This window comes from Mustela nigripes, chromosome 7 (assembly GCF_022355385.1).
Source record: "Mustela nigripes isolate SB6536 chromosome 7, MUSNIG.SB6536, whole genome shotgun sequence".
Taxonomy (NCBI): Eukaryota; Metazoa; Chordata; class Mammalia; order Carnivora; family Mustelidae; genus Mustela; species Mustela nigripes.
Genome location: NC_081563.1, coordinates 138753535 through 138779008, shown reverse-complemented (window position 1 = coordinate 138779008; position 25474 = coordinate 138753535). Strand labels below are relative to the sequence as shown.

Sequence of the window (25474 nt, the reverse complement as noted above, 5' to 3'; positions counted from 1 at the left end):
AGACCCCGGCAGGTGCAGTGGCCGGCCCAGGTCGTGCGGCTGCAGCTGTGGGGCTGGGGCCTGAGCTCACTTGCCCCTCTCTGCCCTGTGGCTGGTCACGGTGACAGAGAGCATGGTCCCAACACCCTCTCCCACCTGGGGCCAAGCGGGCAGAGTGCAGTCCGGAAGCTGTGAGCAGCCCTGGGGAAGGAGTTCTGTTGTGGCCACTCAGGAACTTTTACCCGTCAGGCTCATATAGTTGGGAAGGCGTCACGCTGTTCCTACCGGCATCAAAACCACAGTTCTCTTGGTGAGGGCCCCAGAGCTCCCCGCTTGTCTGCCTTAGCCTTGTCCCCCCCTAACGGGAGGACGCGGGATGGCGCAGCACCTGGGCACAGAAGGGATGGGGTGCGCCCCGCAGGGCAGCTGTGTGTGCAGACAGCACACTTGCGGGCCAGCTCCCACGCACAGAAGGGCAGGATGGGGGACCCCACTACATCCAGACAGGCATCTGCATGCGTCCATGTGGCCAGCCAGGCGGCTCGGCCGCCCGGGCCTCCCTAGCTCGCCGAACACCTGTCCCCAGACCACAGCCTCAGCACCTGCCGACATCTGGGAAGAGACCATTCTCAGGGGTGTGGCCTCCTGTGCGTCTGTAGGGTGTCCCCGACCCCCACCCACTGGAAGCCAGACTCCCCCCCCCAACCCCCAGCCCCGGGTTGCGACAACACAGTGAATCCAGGCTTCTCTGTCTACCCGGTGGAGAGCTTGTTGGCGAGAACCAAGAAAATTGTGTTTGGTTGGAAACATTTTTAAATGAAATTACTCTTCATCTTACAGAAAAAAAAAAACACAATTGCAGTTAAAAAAAAAAAATTAAATTAAATTAGCGAGTTAAGCCAAACTGTGTTACTTTTTTCCGGAGTTGTTAGCAGCGGAACCGAATGAATCTTTCACATTGGTGTCAATTAGTGAGAAAAATGGTCAGTTTCATTGGCGTTGATGGCTCTGGAAGGCTTCGAAGAGGGCGTGATCAGGGTCTGCCTGAGAATTTTAACTCAACCAGACTGCAATCACGTTTCCTTCTGGAAGGCGGCCTCGCGGTCCACTCCTGCTGTCCACGGAGCACGTGGGGCCCCCAGGACGAGCTCTGGGCCACGCCAGCGTCCTTGAGTTTGCTGGGCATTCTTCTCAAGGCAGGACATGCCCGCGACCACCTCACTGTGGTTTCCACAATCATCTTCAAGAATAAGAAGGATTTCATACCGAACGAAATCCCGTGGAGCCCAGGCCTTGCACAGAACCACAAACCTGTGTTGGTCTGGAAACCAGTTTGATTTTCACTCAAACACCTACAGGATGGCAGCCGGGACGCCCCGTGCCTCCCGCTTCCCGAAGGCGGTCTCCACAAGGCCCCCACATGCTGGTCTGTGCATGCGCACACATGCGCCAGCCCCGTCATGAGCTAAAGGCCCTGGGGGTGGGTGAGCAACGCACCCCCCCTGGCTCACGCCCATCCGCTGGGCTCACAGCTCACGTGCACATATGCCTGTGCTGTCTCAGCTCACTGGACCCCGGGAGAAGTGTCCCCCAGGACTGGCCACCCTGCACCCCCGGCCCAGACTCAGAAGGGCTGAGACAGGATTTCGCCCGAGGACAGGAGAAGCCGCAGCCGGACGAGGCCTCTGTCTGGAATGCAGGCTCCTTCTCCGATTTTAGGCTTCAGTCCAGAGGTCACCTTCCTGATCCCTGGACACGGCAGCAGCCTCTGACCTCGGCTCAGGACCCCTCCCTAATTCCCAGTGGTGCCCCCGCATCATGAAACAGAGCCAGGTGTCTGGTGGGGATGTAGCAGCCCTCAGTGGTCACTCCCCCGGGGAATCAGGAGAGTGACTTGGGGCCTGTCGGACTCATGGGATCCCAGGTTTCTCAGAGGGTGCCCTGCCTGTCATGTCCACACTTGCGATCATGCTCCTGGAGACCAAACAGGACCCGTGCAGCCCGTCTCCCCGCTAACAGGCCCAGAACCTTCCTTGCCCGGCAGTGATGCTCTCTCGCATGTGACTTCCATGTCAGTCACCAGCAAGCCCCCCAGGGTTCTCCTTCGGCTCCGCGCCATCCGCAGGCCAGGGGCGCATCCCCTGGGACAGGCTGGGCAGGGTCAGGCGGCTTCTCCTGGGGCTCTGCAGGCAACCCTTCACCCCCGCTCTGCCGATGGAAGGGCTGACCCCAGCCCCCGAGCGTTCAGGGCCGTCTGCAGCCGGAAACGGCGTCTGAGTTTGACCTTCGTGCCGGGACCCTCCTGCTTACCCGGCCTGGAGAGGCTGAGTCGGGTGGACACGTCCGCCCCGGCCCAGGGCTGTTCTCCAAGACGAGGGACGAACAAAGAAGCCAAGATGACCTTCGACCGACTGGAACAATCCCTCGTGCCCTTCATGCCAACCAAGGGTTAAAAGCTGCTGCAGGTTTGAGTTTGGCTCATGTCTTGAGCTCCAGGAGGGAGGCGCTGGCGGGGGGACCCTTGACCTCAGCCTCTGGAAAGGGATCTCGCCCAGCAGTTTGTGGGGGTCTCTGAGGTGTCGGGCCGCCCGCCGTGTGCCTGGTCAGGCCCCGCATGGGGGCACGGAAAGCCGCGAGCACCGGGGTGTTAGCGCTTTATTAAAGCAGCCGCTGGCCCCTGACAGTGGACAGGAGCGTGATGCGTCTGCCCTGTCCTTTCTTTTGCGGGGCTGCTTCTCAGTGGCACTCCGGCCATCTGTGTCCTGGAAAAGGATAAAAGAATATCTTGCTGCGTTCTGAAGTCTCCAACCCTCCACCAGCACCTAATGACCTTCTGGGCGCTGTGTCCAAGGCGACGCCTCACGTGGAAAGGCTCCTGTGGCCGCCTTCAGTGAAAACCTCCGTGCGTCAGGGTTCGGGCTGGCACACCAGCCTCCTGTGCTCACACGGGGCCTTCCCTGCCTCGGCTGGCCTCCCCCACAGGCCTCTGCTTTCAGGGGGACAGGTGGATGGCAGGAGCTTGTCCTCAGCAGGCCCTCTCCAGTCCACTGTCTGGTGGCCAGGCTGGGAGTCCTTGTGATGGCAGTGACGAGTCCTGCCCACTCTCAGGATGGACGCGGACAGACCGTGGGGACGGCCGCCAGGCTGTGAGAAGGAGGGGGCACGGACCCTGGGGATGGGGGTCAGGCCGTGACAGGGAGGACGGACGGACATGGGGACGGGAGACAGGCTGTGAGCGGGAGGGGGACTGGGACACGGGGGGGGGAGGCTGAGGGACTGCAGCCCTGAAGCTAGGGGCCTTGGCCAGACTTGTCCTCACTGTGCTGGGGACCCAAGCAACTGTATGACCAGGACCTGAGGGCCTCTGGAGCCCTGGGTTGTGGGGGGGCGACACGGGTTCTATCCGACTCCCTCAGCAGGCAGGCGAGGCTACAGGCCTGGTCAGAGCATGTCGTGGGGCCAATGAGCCAAAGCCCCACAGCCTGGGCAGCGTCGCCAGCAGACATTTCTTATCCCTGTCCTGGAGGCCAGAAGTCTGAGGTCAAGGTATGGGCAGGTCAGTTCCCGCCACGGGCCGCGGGGGGACAGTCTGCCCCAGGCCCCTCTCCTGAACTCCGGTGGCTCGCCGGACATGCCCGCCTCCCCTGCTCTCTGCCCTCCCCTTCGCGGTGCTGTGTCCACGCGCGTCTGTGCGCAGAATTGTCCGCATCCATGCGCACGCCTGCTCGAGGGACCGCACCTTAATGAATAGGTCCACCGAGCCCTCGTGATAAGCTCAGTCCTGCTCCGAGCGATGGCAGGTCAGGGCCCAACACGGGCTTCTCCGGGGGACGCCCTCAGCCCGTCGGATTGCAGAGCCCGAACCGTGCGGGGAGCCTGGGGCGGCGGCCACCGGGCACAGGGTGTCTCTCATACACACTGACGCGCGCGTTACTAGCCGGGACTCGTCCCTGGAACAGCAGTCTCTACACCCACAGGCCCCACTGCCACTTGCCCGTGTGAGCGCAGCTGGTCGGCCGGCGGCCGAGCGCACGGCTTTATCCGCAGTGTTTTCTGTGAGGCCAGAACACGGCTCCGAGTCCCCGGGGGCGATCCAGCACTCCGGTGGGAAATGTGTGACCTAATTTGCATTTTCTAATTGAATTGCTATCAGCTTTCCTGCAAGACTGCACACAAAAAAGTTATTCCAGATTTGAGCACGGCTGGTATTACCCGCAGAAAGGCCGCCTTTGAATCGTTGCTAAGAGAGGAAACGGAAGGAGAAAACTTGCCAGATTTTTATGGTTCATCTCACTGGGGAGCTGTCAGTTTTGTCCGGCTCCACCAGTCGCCAAAAGCCCGAGCGGGGAGGCTGCACTCGGAGGAACCCGTGTGCAGGGGTTCACGGAACCGGGAAATTAGGGGGTCCCTGCGCTGGTCCTTGGGGATTTGCTTCAAAGCTCCTTTTGGCAAAGAGCCTCCTGGGACTTTCCAGGACTCTGCTCCCTTGGAGAAGGGGCTTTGTGTGTCTAGGACCTTCTGCCAGCGGCACCCCTGCTTGCTGTGTCCCCGTCTGAACTCCCCACCCTCTCCAAACTCAGCCAGGAAGCCCTTGGCACGCATTAAAAAAAGTTCTGCTTAGAACTAAACTGAACCTAGTTTAGGCGGGGGCTGGGGTGGGCTGGGGTCACTTCACCTGTTTTCTTTAAGGACACCCCATCGGTCCTGCATCATGGTCTACAAAGACAGTCGTTCCTCCATTGCCCTGGGTAGGGCTCTGCAAACTTTTTGTTAAGGGATCAGATAGTTCAGGAGTTTAGGCATCGCAGGCCGAGAAGTGAAAGCGACGACATTACTATCGCTATTACACGACCCTTCAAAGTAACAGAGACCGTTCGAAGCTCACAGGCCGTCAAAAGGCAGCGGGCAGGTCAGATCCGGCTGCGGGCTCCACCGCGCTGCCTCTGGCCCCAGAGTGCCAGTCTTACACAAACCAAGGGTCCGCAGCATGTTTATGTGAAGTGGGTGAATTCCGCCGTATAAAAAAATCATACCTCTGTAAAGATGATTTTTTAAAAGAACGTTAAGTATTTTTTTTTAAGCTTGCCATTCTGCTGCATTTGTCTGATAACTTTGCTCCTAAAGCACCCCATTAAAAAAATATTTTATTTATATATTTGACACAGAGAGAGAGCACAAGCAGGGCAGAGGGAGAGGGAGAAGGAGAAGCAGACTCCTGGCTGAGCAGGAAGCCGGATGTGGGACTCGATCCCAGGATCCTGGGATCATGACCTGAGCTGAAGGCAGAGGCTTAATGACTGAGCCACCCAGGCTCCCAAATCACCCCATTTTAATTACCGTAGTTCAGTGGATCTCACACGGGGACGGTTCGGTCCCCGGGAGCCTTTTGCAAAGACTGGAGTGAGCTTTGGTGGCAGTGAGGGTGGTGGGCGTGGGGGCCGGGGATCCTGTGGCACCTCCTACGGGGTGCAGGACAGCGTGCCCCACCCCGGAGAATGATCCAGACTGAACTCCAGCAGTGCTGAGAGGTCAAGAAACGGCTTTGGTTTGCACGTAGACCTCACCACATCCCCAATACGGCTCCTCCCATCTCCGTGCTGTTCTGGGCTATTCCTGGTCCTCTGCATCTTCATTTAAAAGGTTAAAGTCATCCAGGGGCGCCAGCTGGATGGCTCAGCTCGGGAAGCCTCTGCCTTCAGCCCAGGTCAGGATCTCAGGGTCCCGGGATCGAGTCCCGCTTGGGGACCCTGCTCAGTGCTGCGTCTGCACAAGATTCTCCCTTTCCCTCTGCCCCATCCCCCTGCTGTCTCTCTCTCTCTCTCTCTTTCTCAAATAAATAAATCTTGAAAAAAAATGTGAAGTCCTCCGTCTGCCCTTCTACCAACAAGCAAGCACACAAGACACGCCGTGATTTTTGTTGGTTTGTTGTTGAGTCTACGGGGGAGCAGATGTGACGGGCTCCAAGCCTCTGAGTTACAAGCAGACGCGCTTGGGTCTTCAAGGTCTTTGGTTGTTCTCAGTGACAGGGAAGTGTCCCGCGAAGGTTTTGTTAGGTTCACTCCTGGTTATGGGATCACCTTCAACGCTGCTGTCGTTGGCACTCGGCTCAGATGTCATTTGGTAACTACTTACTCCTGGTGCGCGGAGGTGTAACTGCTTTCACACCCAGCCCTCTCGCTAACGAACCTCACTCAGCCAGCCCAGCTTCTCTGCGGCTCATTTCAGATTTTCTACATCCGTAATCCTGCAAGCGATACTAATGCCGGTTCGTCGTGGGCTCGAGGCTCGGGCATGGGAGGCGAGGATGTCCTCATGCTATTTCAGACGTCACGGAGGCCTCCTATTCCCCGGGCTTCTGGCTGTGTGCCGTGTGCCCTGGACGAGGTTCGGGATGGCCCCTTCTCTTCCCAGCTTGCTGGGTATTTTTTCCTGAATGGAAGTTACCTTCCGTGTTAACAACGGACGTTCAGATGGTCATGGGATATCCGTCCTTTATTCTGTGCTGAAGTACACGTACCCATTTTCCGGTGCTGAAGCCATCTCTGGCTCTGGGAACAGACCCCGGCAGCTTGGCTGGTCCCCTGCAAACACGGGTGCACTTGAGCTCGTTACTGTTTTGCTCACGTGTTGTTTTTATCTGTTTACGAGTGGCGTGGCGCGCAGCCACCCGCTGTCCTCCTGCCCCTTCAGGGCTCTCGCTGGTTTGGACAAGGCACATATTCGGGGTCTCTGGCCGAGTCTGGGCACCCCTTTGGTCCCCTGCATGTGGGCGTGGCCTTGGGACACGGGTTTGAGTTTAAATTTGTCTGTCATAACAACTAGTTCAGATTTTCTTGTCTTGTTAGACTCGGCAAGTTGAGGACATTTCCGGAATGTTATTTTTCCAGGGATGTTCCCCTGTACATCGGCGTAAGAGGTACGTGACCCACGGAGCCACGTGTGAGACGGGTCACGACGCCGTTTCCACGGCGGGTGAGGATTACTGGCGGCTTCCCTTCTCGGTCCGATCCGCTCGGGAGTTTACGGAGTCAGCTCTGGTCTGTGAATTCTACTGTTTTGATCCCATTACCCTCTCCTCTGGGTTTTCCCGTTTCCTCTTTCTACTTGGTTGCACTTCATTTCTTTCCCTAATTTCTTGGATGAACGTGGCCAGTTTCCACCTCCCTTCCGTTCTTAGGCATCTGGAAGGCTGCGCAGTCCGGCCGGCCCAGACCTCGGCTCCTCCCGCCGGTGTCAGTGCTCAGTCCGGGTTACTCTGGACCCTGCACGTGGCTCCTTCCTACCCGAGGGCCCGTCGGAAGGCTCTTCACTCGGCGTCCAAATCTACGGGGACTTTTTGGTCGCCTTCCCTGTGACGGATCCCCAGCTTCCTCGCTCGGATTCTAGCCCCGTGGTTGGAGGTTCAGCCTCCGGTCGGGCCCGCTTCACGCAGGCTCTGAGCGTCCTTGAAAATGACGCGGACGCAGCCGTGGTGGGGTCTGGCTTTCACACGGGAGGCCCGGACTTACTCAATCTGCGGGTCTGGTCTTCCTTTCCTGTGGCTACTCCGTCTGCTTCCGAGTACTCAGAGGTGCACGCCAAGTTTTACGATCGAATGTTTGCTTCTTTCTCCTTTCGGTCCCGCCGGCTTGGCCTTCGTCTGTGAAGCACCCAGTGCAGGACTCGTGCGGCCACCGCACGTCCGAGCGCCCGGCGCCCTTCCGGTGAGAGGTGCGTGGTGTCCCCCCTGCAGGTTCCTGCTTTCCCTTTTTCTCCATCCTTGCCCTTTTCCGATCTGTCTTCCGTGACCTGTATAGAGGCGGGGTTTGTCTTTGATCTGTCAACGTGTTTCCTTTTAATTACAGAAGCTCCTCTTTCCCATTTATTGGCACTGATCTATACTTGCAAATCCAACCGCTTCCTCAGGCAGAAACACGCGGCTCCTCTGTCCTTCCATTGTTTGGATTGTAAGTTTTAGTACTCTGCTTCCCATCCATTATGTGAGAACCTGAACCATCTTATGACTTCTTCTTTTTTAGGAAGGTCTACTTTGTTGGGCTCCCTACTAACGGGGAGCCTGCTTCTCCCTCACCCTTTGCCCGCCCCGTTCATGCCCTCTCTCTCGCTTACTCTATCGCAAAGAAACCAATAAAATCTTAAAAAAAAAAAAGACTACTTGCTTGAAAATTCATACTGTTAACAGAGGAAAAGAACAGATTATTATTATTTAAGGCACTTTTAAAAAATATTGCCTAAATTTGCAGACTCGAAGAGGTAAAAACCTTTGCACGGCAAGTGCACCCAGGAGGCGGGAGGGTCGGGCTCTCCTTTGCCTGGATCTGGCTGTTATTAAGCGACCCAGCGAGAGCAGAACGCGTCCTGTGCAATCATGTTAGAGTCCTGTGAGAACCCCACGGGAACATGAAGATCTGTTATCATGACAGGTTTTTTACCCCTTGTGTGCAAGGTCAGACACTACAGAGACTTTAGGTCCCTCCTCAAGTTCAGATTTACTTCTGACCTGCAGGGCTGCCTCCCTTGACCAGGACTCTATGTTCATCTTTTTTTTTTTTTTTTTTTTTTAAGATTTAATTTATTTATTTGAGAGAGAATGAGTGAGAGAGAGCATGAGCGAGGAGAAGGTCAGAGAGAGAAGCAGACGCCCCATGGAGCTGGGAGCCCGAAGCAGGACTCAATCCCAGGATTCCAGGATCATGACCTGAGCCGAAGGCAGTCGTCTGACCAACTGAGCCACCCAGGCGTCCACTCTATGTTCATCTTTAAGTGATGTGTCCATCACCGTGACCTTGTAGTCATTCTCCAGGACCTTGGAATGGGGGTCTTTGTCTTATCCGAGTTGCATATTAATTTGATTTCCATCATCTTCCAGGATGGTGTGAGCAGCCTGGGCCCTCGGACTCCATGCCTGCTTTCCTGCCCATGGAGCGTGTCCCCTGCCATGCTCACGGCTATCTGCATCTACTTAATCTTTTCATGGCTTTTCCTCCTGGACTTTTATCACCAAGCACCCTGCTTCCGCCTGATGAACACGACCTGTGGCAGAATCTCTCAGGGTGCTTCCTGAAGGGGACTTCTACTGGGTAACAGAATCCTGTGTCTGTTACCACCCGCCACCTTCTGGCACCCATTGTCCCCACGAGAAGCCAGTTCCCATGTCACCATTGTGCCTTCCCTGGAGCTGGCTTCTGTTTGCTTTCAGGGACTTCGGTTTTAGACATTTTACCATGGATTGAATGTATCATGGATTGAATGTGTGTGTTCCCGAATTCCTATGCTCCAAGTGGATCCTCAGATCCTGTGGCCTTGGAGGTGATTAGGATCAGAGGAGGTCATGTGGGTGGAGCTCCTGAAATGGGACTGGTTCCATCGGTGACTTTCTTCTGTCCCCCTGCTGTCAGGGGAGGATACAAGTCAGCCAAGACAACAGTCGGCAGGAGACCCACCTGGGGACTTGACCACACTGCCATTCTGATCACAGAGCTCCAGCCTCCAGAACCATGAGGAACACGTGTCTGTTGTCCACAAGCTGCCCAGCCTATGGTGTGTCCTTCCAGCAGCCTGAATGGACAAAGACCGTGCCCGAGTGCTGTTTTCTTCCTATTAGCTTGTGTAGAGTTCGTGGGGCATGTTGGAGAGAGAAGCCTGGATATCTGCTGCCATTATCTTTTCAAATGTTACCTCTGCTCCATTTTCTCCCCGCTCCGCCCCATATTCCAAACACGCATGTGCTGGGACTTCTTGCAACTTCTCCAGCACCTTTACTCTTCCTTCTGTGTTTTCCTTCTCTTTAACTCCTTGTGATTGAGCCTGAATGTTTCCTCTGACAATTTCTGCTTTGCTAAATCTCTCTTCAACTGCGTCTAATCTGTAGATGTATCTATCCAGTGAACTTTTTCTTTTGTTTGTTATATTTTTCAACCTAAATTGCCCAATTCTTTTTTATTCTTCTAATGCTTTCTCAAAATCTTGTTTTAGATGTGCTTAAACACAGTAAGCTTAGATCTTATAATATCTACGTCTGATAACTCTGTCACCTGGAGTCACTGCGGGTCTTGTCCCTTCCCCACCGAGTGCCCAGTCATTTTCAGCTGAGTGCTGGACATTGTGTATAAGAGAAGATGGGTGTAACCCGAGGCCCAGTAAGATACCTTCCACCAGAGCAGATTTGCATTTGATTCTGATAGGTGGTTAGGGATATCAGCAATATGGCATCACCTTAATCTATTTATAGACAGTGATGTTATTCGAAGCTTGGCATTGGTCTCTATAAGGACAATTCAACTACGTGACTTAGCGTTTCACACACACCTTCCTTCCTGCCCCCAGAAACCACCCTGGGGAGGGTCCAGTGGCTGTGATGGGCACAGGACTCTGAGGGTTGGGACCATACTGACCACAGCAGTAAGAACCGCGTCCTCGTGGCAGGGCTCTTGCGAGTCTGCAATGCGTAGGACACATCATCTCATACAATACTTGTGACAACTATTGTTATCCCATTTTCCAGATCAGTAAATCCGAGTGGCCATGTGACTTGTCCCAGAGCATCATCCTGTAGATTGGAGGATACTTGGCTACAAAGTGCAACCAGGCTCCTTTACGAAGCCGGGCTCAGCCATACCTAGAATGCTAGTCTCACTCCTTTCTAGAACACCAATTCTCCCTTGCAGCAAAGGGGCTGCGGTCACATGGCTCAGCATACCCATCTGTAAAGTGGGGGCAGTGACAGGAGTCACTTGAGGATCAGAGGAGTGGATGCCTCTTAGGAGGGGCCCAGGTACCATTCGAAAATGTTAGGACAAGGAAATTTGGGTTTGGAAGTAAGAAGAAACAAGGGCCCATCAGGTGACCTTAGATAGAGCAGGGCTGGTTGAGTGGGCTGTAGAGACGCTGCCCACCTCTCATAGACACAGGGGTGTGGCACCACAGCACCAGGCTGCTGGACTCATGAGATGGCCTGAGCCTGGGACATGGACTCTCTGTCTCCCCTTCTGACCCTTGGGTGCAGATGGGCCAGCCCTGCGTGGGCTGGAGGGCCCTTGACTGAGGACTGTCTAACTGCAGTCACCTTCAAAGAGGGTCAGGGGAGAAACTGAGTCAGAAACCGCATCATTAACACGCCTAATGAGAGGTGTCGTGATGCTTCAATTAGTGCCTTTTATCTGAGGCCTCCACGGGCTTTCAGGACCTCTGTCCTCTGCTCACAGGCCCCTGGCTTCCACATCGCAGTCGGGGAGATGAGTGTTGACACAGCCGGCACTGGCTGTCGGCCCCTGGCCCTGCGCCTGGAGGACCCCCCACCCCCGCCACGGGCCGCATCCAGGGGCTGCCCCCCGGCCCGCCTGGACAGCTGCCTTCTCACGGGCACGGGGCTGCTCATCACCCCTCACGAAAGAATGGAAACCGTGACCGTCTGTCTTAAGGTCTTCAGCATCCACACGGGGAGGCCTGTAACTGGTTTCGAGGTGAAGCCCAGATCAACATACCATGAGAGCACCTGATGTCCTTCCCCGGCGGATCAGCTCATCACCAGCGGGCAAAGCTACCCACCAGAGTCACGGTTTTCTCTTATCTAACGTAAACCGCCTCTACTTGGCTTATAAACAAGATGAAACAAAACACAGGCCACTGTTTTCCCAAAGTGGGTTCCTCGGCACGCCTGCCTTACAAGATGTTCCATGAAGAGGGTTCCCTGACCAGCAGGCTTGGGAAACTTGCAGGCTGCCCCCCCCCCCCCCCCCCCCCGCCCCCGGCAGCTCCCAGAGCACATTAATTACGTGAGGTTCTGGGTAAATCCACAGAAAGGAATCTGATCGACTTGCTTTGACCCTCTGCTTCCCAGGGCTAGTTTCCGAGGGGATGCCGGGGATGCTTCGGGAATGGGGCTTCGAGAGGCGTGTTCTCGGCTGCGGACGCACGGCACACGCATCACGGTAATTCTGATGGCCCCCGGGGCCCCCCGGTACCCGAAAGGGTTTCAACACTTTGGCTGATCCCAGGCACTGAACAGCTGGGGCCTGTCGTAAGGGCCACCCCGGCTGGTGCTTCCTGCTCACCTGCCAGCCCCAGGCCCAAGGCCCAAGCTGCAGGCAGGAGAGACCCCAGAATTTCAGGCGCCCAGTGAGGAACGGGAGGGAACAACTAAGACCGTCCGGAGGGCAAGCGCCGTGCATTCCCGCGGGCATGGGGCCCCTGTGCCCGACCTTGTGGCAGACGTCCCTCAGGAAGGGGGCAGGGCAGAGGGTCCCCTGGGGCTGGCACAGCCCGCTGAGATGTCCCACTCCTGGGGAGCCTCTGTGGAGGGAGGGAGGATGCTCCCCAAGCTCCGCGTGAAGTCGCGTCTTACCTTGTGCGTGGAGTGGGCAGACGAGGGCTGGGCCACCAGCAGGCGCACCACGGCGTCCCATCGCTCTGCCGTCTGGTGGTCCCACGCGGTCACGGTGAACGCCACCTGCTCGGAGGGGATCCACAGCTCCCGGGTGGCAAAGACCGTCCCGTCTGCCTTGACTTGGAAGTCCGTGCTGTTGGTCTCATACTGTGTCCCTCTGGTCCCCAAACAGCGGCTGAACGCGACTGCAAGTGAGAAGAGAGACGGGGTCAGGACCGGGCGGCGAGCAGAGGGAACACGGGTGCTAGCGTCCTTGCCGTTCAGCCACAGGTCCTCAGTCTCCCAAGGAGCGACGCGGGGAAAATAACAAGTAACCGATTTTTTGACCTTCGGGTATTGGGTTTCATCTCTCTTGCTCGGGGAATTAGCTGTCGGCCGTCGCAGGACGTAAAACCGCCAAGGGTGCGCCCTTCTCCATTCTAGCTGGCAGCCGGCTGTGCTTCGCCCGTATCCCCAAGTCTGTGAGGGGCCCGGCGGGTCTGCCTGCGTGAGAACGGCCCCCCCAGCCGCCCTCCCAGCCCCTGCAAACCCTGAGCCGCCCGCTCGCTCGCTGGCCCCCCACAGATGTGTGTTTCCACCCCGAGAAGGAGCCGGGAGTGTGGTGTTCTGACTGGGGCGCCAATCTGCTGTGCCCTTGGTGCTTCTTATCACCCAGAGACCCAACCTGACCCCTGCAGACTGGGTCGGGGCAGGTGGGGCAGGACCTGGGGGCAGTCGGGGGCTTTAGGACCTGGACGCGGGGCAGTGGGGGCCGCGGGCTTCCCGATACCCCGGCGCACAGCTTTGCCCCCCACGAAGGAATTAGGCACCGCATCAATGGGCCCCGCTGAGGACTCTGTCGAACCAGGGTGCCGGGAAGGAGCCCTCGGAAGCCGCGCGTTGACCGGGGCCGCATCAGTGTGTTTCCTACCCAAGTGTGTGTGCAGCTGTCGCCAATGCCGCGCTAAAAGGGGGGCTCCGGCAGCCAGTGTCCCATTCCCTGATAGAAACGGCGGATGAAGTTACCTGGTATTTATAGAAGGGCGGGTCTCTCGGCAGTTACAGTGGGAGGATTGCTTTTTAAAGCAACGTCACTGTCACAGCTTCCATGACTTAATTACTATTTATTCCAGAAACTAAAAAAAGCACGTCGATGTTACATCTGATAAAGTGTTTCTCCCCTGTGCTCACCCTTCGTTGTTGTCTTGAGATAATAAATGAGGCCTGTGGGCCTGGATCTCACCTACGTCACGCCCACGTCTCCCGCTGCCAGCACCTCCCACTCCTGGGCTTGCTGTAAAAATGTTTCCAAGCCTGAGGACGCCAGGCGCCTCTGCCCCGTCCAGCCCGAGAGGACAGGAGCACGGACCGCTGGGCTCACTCACGGTCCTGGCCCTCGGACGCCGAGGGCACCTGGGGCTTGGGCGGGTCGCGGCTCCAGGAAAGCAGCCCCGCATGAGGGAATAACTGCATTTCCCTTCAAGTGACTAGAAAATCCCACACCACTCTCCCACCACCACAGGCCCCGACAGCAAATTAAAATCAGCAACGCGCTGAGCGGATCAGTCATTCCCGACGCCCAACCGTCACGGACAGAGATAAGCACGACGGTTCCACGAATGTCGGGAGATGAGCCCCACGTACATAAACAAGCTCCTTGTTGTCTACGTGTGAATTTCTAGGAGCGCGAACGGCCTTGGGCAGCGGCGGGAGGACTTAGACGTCGACACCGCCGAATTTAAACCGAAGTCACAGGGTTTGGGTGACGTCTAGGGAAGCAAAGATGTGGCCCCAGTGGGAAATCCGGAGCCCTGTCTGCCGGGAACCTGGAGCCGACGCACGTCCCCGGAGGTGGGGGAGACCCTCAAGGAGGCGAAGATGGCGCCATGGAAAGCGCGGGGACGTGCAGCCGCCGCAGTCAGGCCCGCGGGATAAAACCGGTGCTTCCCCACACGCGTGTCCACAAGATCTTCGTGGACTTTAAAGGTCGACGTCTTTCCAGCCCGTCTGTCAGGGACCGGCCGGTCTCGCCAGAGCAGGGCTGCGGGTCGGGGGCAGGTCGCCTCTTCCCCTGGGGGCCGTTTTGGGCACGTGGAAGAGCATGGCCGTAGCCGCTGGTCACCTGGCTCGCTCCCTGGGAGGGGCCGCCCGGATAACACGGTGCTCGCGTGGGAACAAGTGCAGACGGGCACTGGGCCCTGCCGCCTGGACGCCTGCCACCCCACCACATAGGCCTAGCACCACATGGGGCCTCTGCCTGCTGATCTCAGAGTTCTGGAAAGCCAGCTCCTCGTGGCCCAGAGTACCGACTTGTTCTGTCCACCTTTAGGGCCACAGTGCCACCGCCGGGCACCGCGTGCCTTCCAGCCCCTGTGTAGACCAGGCCAAGCCCAGGTTGGAGCATGGCCGCCACCCTGTATGGGTTTTTAGACTGACTCGGGACAAGACTCGGGGCACTCATGCTTTGGAACCACGGTCTGTGTGACGGCAGGTGTGGTCAGGACTCTGTGGGTTTCTAGCAGGGTCAGCCCTGCTCACTGGGAAGCAGCCGGACCCGGGCTGCAGCAGCCGCGCTCACTGGCCCTCGCAGGGCCCCACCACGTTCTGTCTGGAATTCTCTTTTTCTGTGTCTTGCCCGTGTCCACTGGGACTGCCAAGAGTGTGAGGACAGGGCCGCTGTCCTGGCCTCCCGCCGCGTCCCTGGGGCGGAGAAGATGCATCTGGTCCAGCTGAATGTAAGGGGTCCCCGCGGGCAAGAGCTCCCCACGCCGCTGCTGCGTCAGCACCCCAGGCCGCGAGGGTGAGCCTCCCAACGTTAACACGTTCTGTCAATAGTCCCTCGATGTATTTGTTTTTGATCTCATTTCTCCCTTAGTCTTCAGAAAAAAATTAAAGTCCCATGAGGTTCTGGAAGAAACGTTTCCCTCAGTGTTTCAGAGCAAACCGGCAGACGCGGAGACGCTCCAGCTCTGATTAAAGTCCGGTCGTGCGTCCATCCTGCTTCCGCCGCGGGCTCTCCTGGAACGGGCGCCGGCGCTCTGCTGCGCACAGCTGGCCGGCGGCGGCCCTGTTCTGCAGAAGAGGAAACTGAGTCCCAGAGACACTCTGCACCTTCTTGAAGCTGGCAAGAGCCGGAGGCAGGGTGCTGCAGGCTTCCCGAAACCGTGCCAAGCTGGAGGGGGACCCTCCTTTTTATTTTTTTTTAAAAGATTTTATTTATTAGAGAGAGAGGGAGAGAGGGAGGGAAACACGAGTGGGAGAGGCAGAGGGGGAGGAAGACGATCCCGAGCAGACTCTGTGCAGTGAGGGGGGGGCTCGATCCCAGCACCCTGAGATCATGACCTGAGCTGAAACCAGGAGTCAGACGCTCAGCCGAGTGTGCCCCCGTTGGTCCCCTGGGAGACTCCCATGTCCGGCTCTGTGCGCACCTCGGTTCTCCAGAGGACACTTTGTGCCTTGTTTGGAGAAACAGGCCCTGGGCGGTACCTGTGCCTGGTCACCAACCCCGCAGTGCCCTGGCCCTCCTGGACGGTGGCCCCAGCCCCACCCATGGGGAAAGCACCCCCCCGCCCCCGGGCTCCCCTGAAGGAGACCTGCCTGGGAGCTCCTCTGTGCCCTGGGCCGTGACGCGGGATAGCAGTGCCCCTGCTGCCCGCGGCTCTCCGTGGATTGCTAATTACTTCCATTAGTTTTTAAACAAACTTGACAAGAGACAGGAGTCCGGAGAGACATGAAATCCAATCATTTAAGTACACACCGCCATGGCCCCACTGCCTCCGGTCCCTCGGCGGTGGCCCAGGGAGGCCGGGGAGGGGGCCTGTGGGCAGCTCCTGTCTGCCCGCTCGAGGATCGGCCCCAGGAGGGTGGGGAGGCCAGCATCTGGCCGTGCCTGGTGCTGCCAACGCTGGGGACCGCCGACGTCACCACACGGTCCTGGCCACGGGCGCCATGGGGCAGGTGTGTGCTGTAGCCATGCCCACACCCAGGCCCCTTTGGGGCACGGCTCGAACCCAGGTCTGTGGTTGACAAGCAGGGGCCTCTCTGAGCTTCTCTCCCTGTCCTTGCTGTGGCCAGGACGAGCCCCGCCCGGCATGGGACAGATGGGTGAATGCCTGCTCGTCGGACTCCGGACGGGACGCATGTGACCCGTTTGACTGAGGAGAACGGCCTGGGGAGCAAAGGCTCTTGGCCAAGATCATACAGGGTCATGCATTCCACAAACATCCGGGGTCCTCCTGGTGCCTGGCCCTGGGGCCTCCCGGGGGATAACAGGCTGGAGGCTCATCTGGGAGGTGAGTGGAGAGAGACAACGAGGTGGCTTGAGCCCTAGATGCTTCCACGGGGTCACAAGGAAGGGGGCCCAGACCCGGCTGAAGGTCCCTGGGGGCAGGGATGGGAGCCCGGCAGCATGAGTGGGGTCAGCGGGATTCTGACCCTGTGGGATCCTGTCTCCGCTCCCTGGGGGCCCCATCCCCCTCCCCAGCCCTGGGCGTAGGAGCAGCAGCCCTTGGAGTCTGGCTGTGGATGCTGGGCAGGCCCCGAACAGCACGGATTTGATTTTCAAGCCCATGTTCTGTTCCAGGAAGATGCCCAGAGACGCAGGTAGGACACTCTGCCCACTGCCCGCCGGTGCCCACTCTGTTCCTGAAGCGCACACAGACACGGCGGCGTCCCCCTCAGCGGCTGTGAAGGCCTGTCAGGACGCACCAGCGGAACGGGAGTGCCGGGAGAGCCCCGGCTGGACCCGGGGAGGCTGAGCTACTGAGCGTGCAAAGGAGTCCCGCATTTCACGTCCGCGGCCGGCCCCCGCCTGCCCCGCCCCTCGCCAGGAGGTCCGTCAAGCCGAGTGGAGCCTGGTGGGCATTCCCGGCCAGTCGCACTCCGGCTGGGATGCGCTGGTGCGGTAAGTGGCAGGCCTGCCCCCGGCCACCTCCTGCCATGCACGTGGGTCTCCTCTGCGCTGGATGCACGTTGGCCTCCGCCGTCCCTGCGTACTGGCCGAGGCCCACTCGGGGGCCTATTTGGTTGGAATTTCCCAGGGAGACCCCCTGTGTGTGCCATCTCCCAGAGCCCATGTGGATCCTGCTCCCCATGAGGGGGCCCTGCCCTGTGATGGAGGTGACCCCGCACACCAGAGCTCAGGTGGGCAGCCCCACTCACCCCCATTTACAGATAGGATTTGCTCATGGATGCAACAGGCAGCAGAAGCCAAAGACAGTCACTGCCAGGGAGAGGTCGGAGTGGGGGCGGGTCAGAAAATTAACCAAGTCGTTACAGCAGAAATGTAAGGCTCCCAAGGGGGGCACGGTGGTGGAGAAGGAGCCAGATTCCGTGAGAGCCCGACCTGGACTTGTGGGGCAGGGAGTGCTTCCCCTAAGAACCGAGGGATGAGAGAGCTCCCGTGAGGCTTGGGCAGGCCACATGGACGGCCTGTGCAAAGGTCCAGTGGCAGAGATATTTCAGGGTCTCAAGGACCCAAGAACTAGTGTGACTGCAGCAGGGTTTGCTGCAGGTGACCAGAAGGTAAGCAAGACTGGCCCCACACTCCAAGGGAGAGGCTGAGGGAGGGGTCTCCGAGCCTGCTGACCTAGGACACCCACCTTGGGTGATCCTGGTAATCTGTGCCTACACGGAGCACTCCCCCGGGGGAAAGGGTTGCCGGGCACGCAGTAGGATCCTGAATGGACGTGATGCCCCATTTTGGGGCCAATGTTAAGAGAGGGTTACAACCTCTGACCAGTGAGCGGAGCTGGGAGCCCAGCGCTGTGACTTCAGAGGCACGCCCTCAAAACCCAGTGACAGAGTGGATCGCAGGACCCTGAGCAGCAGGCTCCAGTACCCGCCACAGACCCGTCCGCTGGGCACACAGAACTTTAAGAACCAGGAATAGAAGGCACGAAGGAAGAGGAACAGGGCGTGTGGACGAGGGTCCCCCAGCAGGGACGCCTGGTCCCGGGCCCCGGGCAGGGAGGCATCCAGGGCGATGGGGGGTGAGGCATCCCTAGGGACCTTAGGGCTCACCTAGCCTTGTTCCGGCACCCCCGAGAGGACTTCACATGGGTCATCGTCCGGCTCGGCTGCCCCAATGACATCTCCCTAAACGTCCTGCCATGAAGCCACCTGGTGACCGTCCCCCCTGCCCACGCACAAGGGGGAGCTGGTGCCAGCACAGCTGGAAGGTGGATGGTGGCTGGGGGAGGAGGAAAGAGCGGCCGCTGATGGGGACGGGGTCTCCTGGGGCGTGGGAAGTTGGGAATGACACAGCAGTGACCGCTCCAGACCGTACCACACGGAACGCCACTGGGCTATTCACTTTAAAAAAGGGGAAATCTACAGCGAGTGAGTCCTATGTCCCTAAAAACAGTTTCTGGGGCTCCCTCTGTTCCCAGTTCTTGCCTGCAGGACTGACAGGGGAAGGGTCTCCCTGGAAGGGCCTGTTCTGTCCCGGCGACCTTAGGACCAGCCCGAGGCTTGTGGTCCTCTTCCTGGCCCCGTCTCTCACCTTCTCGGTCCCGTGCACAGACCGGAGTGCTCGCGGCGGGAGGGGACAGATGCGCGGACATCGCTGAGAAAGGTGCATGACGTTCCGGCCGCGTACCAGGTGCAGAAACCCCAGGGTCCCAGGACAGGGAGAGCATGTGGGTATTAAGGGATGTTACGTGAAGGAGACCACGTCTGAGCTCAAATTCCAGAAGCTACTCGCATGACTGCCTGAGATCCGAGCGAGCTGCTGGTGTCCACGTGCGGACAGCTGCATGGCTCCGCGTTTCCAGAATGTCCCAGGAGTGTCCCAAACAGACAGAATGCCAGGAAAATGGACTGCCCCAGCCCGCCGCTGTAGTGCCATCTGACCGACCTCCCTAGAAGACAATCAATCACGGTCTGGAATGCATGCATTTACTTGAGTAATCCCACGAGCCCTTACGGACCCCCCGTGACACGCCATCCTTCTCCCTCCGGGCTCCGGGCACTTTGGATGCTTCCTGAATCGGTGTCCCAAATGCAAAGCACGCAGCAAGCCTGACGCTATCATGTTCTTCTTAGGATTTAGAGCATTCATGGAACTTGCAGCTGGTGTGAATCTCACATCCTCCCCAAGCGCTGGGATCGGTGGCTTGGGGGCCGGGCTCGGCCAGTTCTGAAACTGAAGATCATGACAACTTGAGCTCACCGTGTGTAGCTTCTTCTGTTTTTCCAGGATGGAGCAAAATCCTTGCTTCAAAACTCACCCCCTCCTCTGGCCTGGCCCCGCCGGCTCCTTGTGGGCTCTCCGCCGACAACGTGTGCAGCCAGGCTCATCGCTGCTGGGCACGTGGGAGACGGAGGTGGAGACCGGGAAGCTGGCAGCCCCCGCACTGACAGGCTCGACGTTTAACCCTTTCCCCTCATCACTTTGAATTGCCCGCTGGGTGCGAGGAGCGAGGTGGGGGCCGGCGTGCAGGGAACCGGAGCGAGCGGCGCGCGGACCCCCTCCTCGCCGGCAGGGGCCTGCCTGACATTTACAGGGGTGGGAGGCGGTGTCTCCTCCTGGAAATGGCGTTGTGGTTATGAAACATGCCTTTTTATTATTTTTCTTGTTAGGTGAACTGAGAAAGATCAGATGAGCCAGAGGTGAGCTTGTAGCTGGGGCCGTGCTGAGGGAAGTTCACCCCAGTCTGTCTTCCTTCTGTCCGCCCCCATCCGTCCGTCCGTCCGTCCGTCCCTGCTTTCCTCCGCTCTCCCGCCCAGCCTTCCCTCCCTCCCTCCGACACGCACCGCACCTCCTTGGTCGGGCACCATCCAGGTGCTGGGGGGCCAGAGAGGGTCAGGGCCGCCGTGGGCAGCAGGAACTTGGAGTGAAGATCAAGGTTGAAAGGGGGTCAGGGCCCAGCAGGGGCCTGGTGGGGACCACTCTGTGCCAAGTGCCCCCAGGGTGACTCTTCTCCCCTGACTCTCCGGAGGAAGGCCCCCTGTGCAGGGACCTGTGCCTCAGGGATGTGAACCCGAGGGTGTAGCTAATGTCCTGGCAAGGACGGCCAAGTGGCCACCACGGGCCCCGCTGTGACGGCTTTCCGTACTTCCTCCGGTTTAAGCTGATGTGTGTTCAAACCGGAGGCGACCCTTCTTCCCCAGCCTGAAGACGCCCTGACCCTTGGGCCCTCAGAGTTCCCAGCCCCCACCCAGGTCCCAGGGGACCCCTCAGCCTGTTGTCCCCGTTGGAGCCACTCCCTGCCAGGCTGTTCGTAAGGTTCCGACAAGAACCAGAGCCTCCCCTGCAAACCTCGGATCCCAGATACGGGCCCTCCGCCCTCCTGCCCCTCGTCGCCACACCAGCCGTGGTGCGGACACACGCGGAGCAGGTCATTCCAAATCGGCTCGGTCCTTCCTGTCTGAGCACGATACTAACACCCAGGTTTGTTCGGTGCGCGGAGTGTGCCCATGCATCGGGCCCCCGGCAGCGCCTAACCGTCTCCAGTGTCCCAGGAGAGCGGGGGGCGCACACCCTCAGGGGCCTGCGTGGCGTCGGCATCTCCACCATCAGCCGTGCTGGCTACACGGCTTGTCCCGCCTCCTCGCGGTCCACGGCTCAGCACCCCCTGGGCCTGTTTGCCCCACAATGTACGGCACCAGCTTGCCGCCACGCTGTGGACTGGGATGCTCTCTCCTGCCCGGCACCAGCCACCCTTCTAGCTCCTGTCCGGCAGCTCATGGGCTGCGGTCCCATTTGTCCCCAAGGCTGCCTCCCTGCTTGCTTCATTATGGCTCCAGCCACCACCGCCAGTCTGCAAACTCGGGCTCCCCTGCCCTGCCACCTCCCACACCCACCCCCAGGGTCCCCAGCACCCGATGGGTGCCCGGGGAATGTGGCTGGAAGAGATGCACATGTCCTGTCTCCCTTAGCTTCCAACATGAGCGTGCAATGGACTGAGCAGCCCTGAGAGGACATGGGGGGACCCAGATGCCATCACCGTGGACGAAGACCATCGAACAGGCCACATGTCGCGGGACCTCAGCGCGGCGGCCTTCCGGAGAAAGCACAGCCCCGAGACAGCAGAAGACCAGCGCTTGCTCGGGGCTGGGGAGGAACGGGTGGGGCGCGGGAGTCTGGGGGCAGCGGGAACGCCCTGTGTGACGCTCCAACGGCTCCTGTCACGCGTTTGTCCGACCACGGAAAATGCACCATCAGGAGTGACTCTAATACAACCCACGCTTCAGCTCATAACCACCCATCGGCGCGGCCTCGTCGGCGGTGACGTCCCCCATCAACGCAAGGTGCGGGTGGTGGGGGAACCGTGTGTGTCGGGGGCGGGAACTCCCTGCACTTCCTGCTCTATTTCCCATGAACCCAAGACTGCCTTAAAAAAGGTCTATTAAAAAATGGATATTCACTATCCGTTAGACATTCCTTCTCCAGAGAAAACACACAGCCTCTGAAATGTTAAAAATCCCATTTGAAAGCAAAACATTGAAACCTCTCTCGTGCCATTTCATTTACGGCAGGAGCATAAAACCTGCTTCTCCCTCGGGCTTTCTTCCTCATGAATCGAGCGCCACGCTCGAACCATCACTCACTTCATCTCTCTGAGGACCTTCTTCCCGTCCAAGAAACATCAGCCGAGGCGGCGACAGACGGGTGCCCTCGTCTGAGTGGCCCGTGTCTTCCAGCACACCCCCAAGCCCCACTACTGCCCCGGAGGCTCTCGGCGACCGTTGTTAACATCTACGGTGCGTCGTGGGACCCGGGGGCACCGTGGGGAGGGGTGGTGTCCCCGTGACTGCAGCCGTGTGCGTGCGCGGCCCCCACGGGGGGACCAGGGGTGTGAGACGAGTCTGGGACCCAGTCTGGGACCCGACGCGTTCTCTAGGTTCTGGTTCTATTTAACTGTCCTTTGTTGGAGGAAAAGAAAGGCCAGGGCACTGCAGACGCAGAAGCGGGGAGCGGGGGAAGATGCGGGACGCGGGGGGCTGTCTGTGCGCGGATCCCTCCCGCAGCGGCAGTCAAGACCGCCGTCGGGGCTCCTCATTCCTCAGCCACACAGACGCCCACCAGGACAGAGCGCGGAGACTCTGAGCTGGGTGCTGTCTCCAAAGACGCCCCCGCAGGGGGGCGAGCAGGACCTGACCGAGGCACGTTCAGCCAGGCGGGGGGGCGCGACAGGCAGCCCCAGAGGACGCCGTCCTTCATGGCCTAGACTGCTGGTCATTCCCACTCTAGAAAGGAGGGCTGGGCGGGGGGCCGTGCTTTCCAGCGAGGGTCAGGAGGCCAGGGCACGGGCTCCGCCCAGGGTCACCGGAGGGAGGGCGGGCCATTCGGTGCAAACCTCCACGTGCGGGGATGTGGGAGTCATCCTGACGGCCACAGATGTTGGGCTGGGCTCTAGGATATGGGGGTCCCTGAGTCCTGGGGGGGGGGTCCCTGTCTGTTACCTTGCCTCTCACCCAAGGTTCTGGGAGTCCACCCGATTCTCTGGAGAAACAGGGGTGATTTTTTGACTATCAAGAAGAGAAGCGTATGTTTTGATTGAATATCTGAAACTAACATTTCATGAACCATGACGAACGAACATTTTTTGAGTTTTCTTTCTTTCACTCATTCAATTTGACCCGCTTGTCCACTTGGGTGTCCTGCCAGGCCCCGGGAGTCCAGTCCCTGACTGAATCCTGGCGAACCCCGTGACTCTCATCTAGAATAGGCTGAAGAAACAGGTTCACTGCCCCCCCGAGGTTCCCGGCCAGCCAGTAGCAGAGCTGGTGTGGATGGAGGCTCCTGGCTCTGCTCCTTCCTAAGCGCCAGGCCTGTGCGACCAGGAGCACCCCCTTCCCTCTATTGCGGAGGTGACCGTGGTCATCCCTGAGTGAAGGGCCGGGCGGAGGAAGGGCTGGCTGGTTTCCCAGGGTTCGGGTGTTCTCTCCTTCTCCCACCGTCTCGCTACGACGAGCTTCGCGCGTGAAACCACACACAGGTGTCCGTTCACACACAGACGATGGACGGCTTGCCCCGCCACCCACAGTGGATGGCTCGCCCCCCACGATGGATGGCTCAGCACACATGTGACGGACTGCTTGCCTCCGGTGACGGACCGCCCGCCCCCCGCGACCCTCTGCAACGGATGGCTCCCTCCCCACGTTGGACGGCTCACCCCAACAATGGACGGCTTGCACCCGCCTGTGATGGACGCCGTCCACACGATGGACGGCTTGCCCCGCTGATGGACGGCTTGGCTCGTGGCCACACCCCCGACAATGGATGGTTTGCCTCATCTCCCCCCAGTGATGGACGGCTTGCCCCCCTCAAGGCTGGACGGCTCGCTCCGACGCTGGGAGTGAGTGGCCGGGCCCCACGCACGCCTGTGGCTGAGGGAATGAGGCAGGTCTCTTGTCACATGGCGAACGCCGCACACGGGAGGGGCGCTGGAGCTGACAGCCAGGGCTCAGGGGAGCCGGCTCTGGGGTGCCCTTCACAGCCCAGGAAATAGGACCGGCTATTTTTAGAACCTCCAGGCTCCCTCTCATCAGCCTCTTCTGTCAGGACGCAGCTAATGAAATCATTTGTAATTACGGCCCAGGTAGCGACGGCTCCTTCCTGTCCCTGGAGGCCGTCTCCCTGCAACTCCTCCCCCACACCGTGTTTCTGTGCAGGGCTGGGGGAGCAGCTCCCGCGGGTCTCCAGACCCACTTATGAGTTTACTCTGTTTCGCCAAAAGGACAGTTTGGGGCTACTCTTCGGAAGCTTCCCTGCTCTGGCTGCGCCACCCATTCAGTTTCCTCTCACAGGTCCCACCGCGCTGTCCCGGATACCAGGGAAGGACGTGGTATTTGGGGTGCTGGGAAGGTTTGGGACGGTGCCCCCGCTGAGCTGTCAGCTGGGGCTGGAACGCAGAGGGGGTCCTGGCTCTGAGTGCGGGACCGGCCTCCTGCCGTGCTCCTCCCCGCCATGGACCCTGTGGGCTCAGCGTCCGGCAGATGAAGGAGCAGATCCATGGGAGGTATCTGTCCGTCTGCTGTGTCTGTCTGTCTGCTGTGTCCGTCCATGTGCTGTCTGGCCTAGCTTGCCCCCCCCCCCATGTTGCCACCTTGGGGAACCTGTTTCCAAAATGGGGAGACAAGGTGAGCAGAGCCTACGCCCTGTTGTCATGGTGCGGCCGTTTCAGTTGCGGGGGACAGAAAAAGGGGATGTCCTGGGACGGCCTCGGGGCTTCCGGAGCTCCGGAGAGGCAGAAGGCAGACAGGGTGGAGAAGGGCGGGGCGGTCAGGAAGGCAGACTCCGGGCTCTGAGCAAAGGGACCGGGGCAGGGGGCACACGCATGCACGTGCACATGGGAGTGCGTTGGCATGTGCACGCACGTGCTCTCCGCCAGCCCCCGGCGCCTGCCGCTGGGTGTCTGCAGGGGCAGATGGTACAGACGGGAACACAGCTCCCACCTCTCACCTGCACCCCAGAGGTGCTGGAGAACATCTTCTGGGCCTAACCGTGTCAGTTACAAACATGCACATGAACAAAACAAGCTTTACCCTTTGCCCTGGGCTGCAGATGGACATATGAGGAGGGGCAGTTAGAGGTTCGAGCCTCAAAGCGGAACCCTCCAGGTCCAAGCCCCCAGGTGGACAACGTGGACCGCAAACAGCCCCCGCAGTGTGGGGTGAGCCCACCTGCTGCTGTGATGGAGGCGCTGGACGTCTGGGCCAGGGCTGACGGCAGGCTGCAGGGGGACAGGCCCCGCTGGATTTTGTGGGAGGGCGTGGGCATCCCGGGACCCAGAAGCCCAAGGACTTCTTCTCAGGGCTCTGAGCTCGCAAATGCCGAAGTCCTCAGGGTTCTGGGAGGAGTCTTGACCAGAGTCTAGGCAGGACGCGAGGGTCTGAGCTCTGTGGTTGCAACAGTGGTGGCCTCCAGCCCGCAGTGGGGCGGCTACGGTGCAGACCTGGGCCACCAGTGCCCACACGCCAGGGTGCACACACTTCTCACGCTGGGACAGGGACGCTCTCCACAGGCGTGGTGACGGCTCGACACAGCGCGGCGTCGGGATGGTCAGACCTCCACGCCCGCCCTCCCGGCGCTGGTGGCCCCACGCGCCCAGCACATCCCCAGCTTCGGTTTGCTGGAGCGGAATGTAAACACGACCCTGAACTTGACCACCCTGCTCGCTCTAT

The 25474-nt window shown here is 59.3% G+C and overlaps 1 protein-coding gene and 1 long non-coding RNA gene across 2 annotated transcripts in view; one reads left to right on the top strand and one right to left on the bottom strand.

The window, feature by feature from the left end:
- Positions 1-25474, bottom strand: part of CDH4 (cadherin 4) — a 499901-nt gene that overhangs the window by 125832 nt on the left and 348595 nt on the right. Inside the window, exon 3 of the mRNA XM_059407342.1 lies at positions 12323-12549. Within this exon, the coding sequence (XP_059263325.1) occupies positions 12323-12549 (227 nt within the window). The remainder of the gene's footprint in view (positions 1-12322; positions 12550-25474) is intronic.
- LOC132022087 (uncharacterized) lies at positions 11827-12674 on the top strand. The gene is made up of 2 exons (XR_009405518.1): positions 11827-11909; positions 12537-12674. It is a non-coding gene; the product is annotated as an uncharacterized LOC132022087 (long non-coding RNA).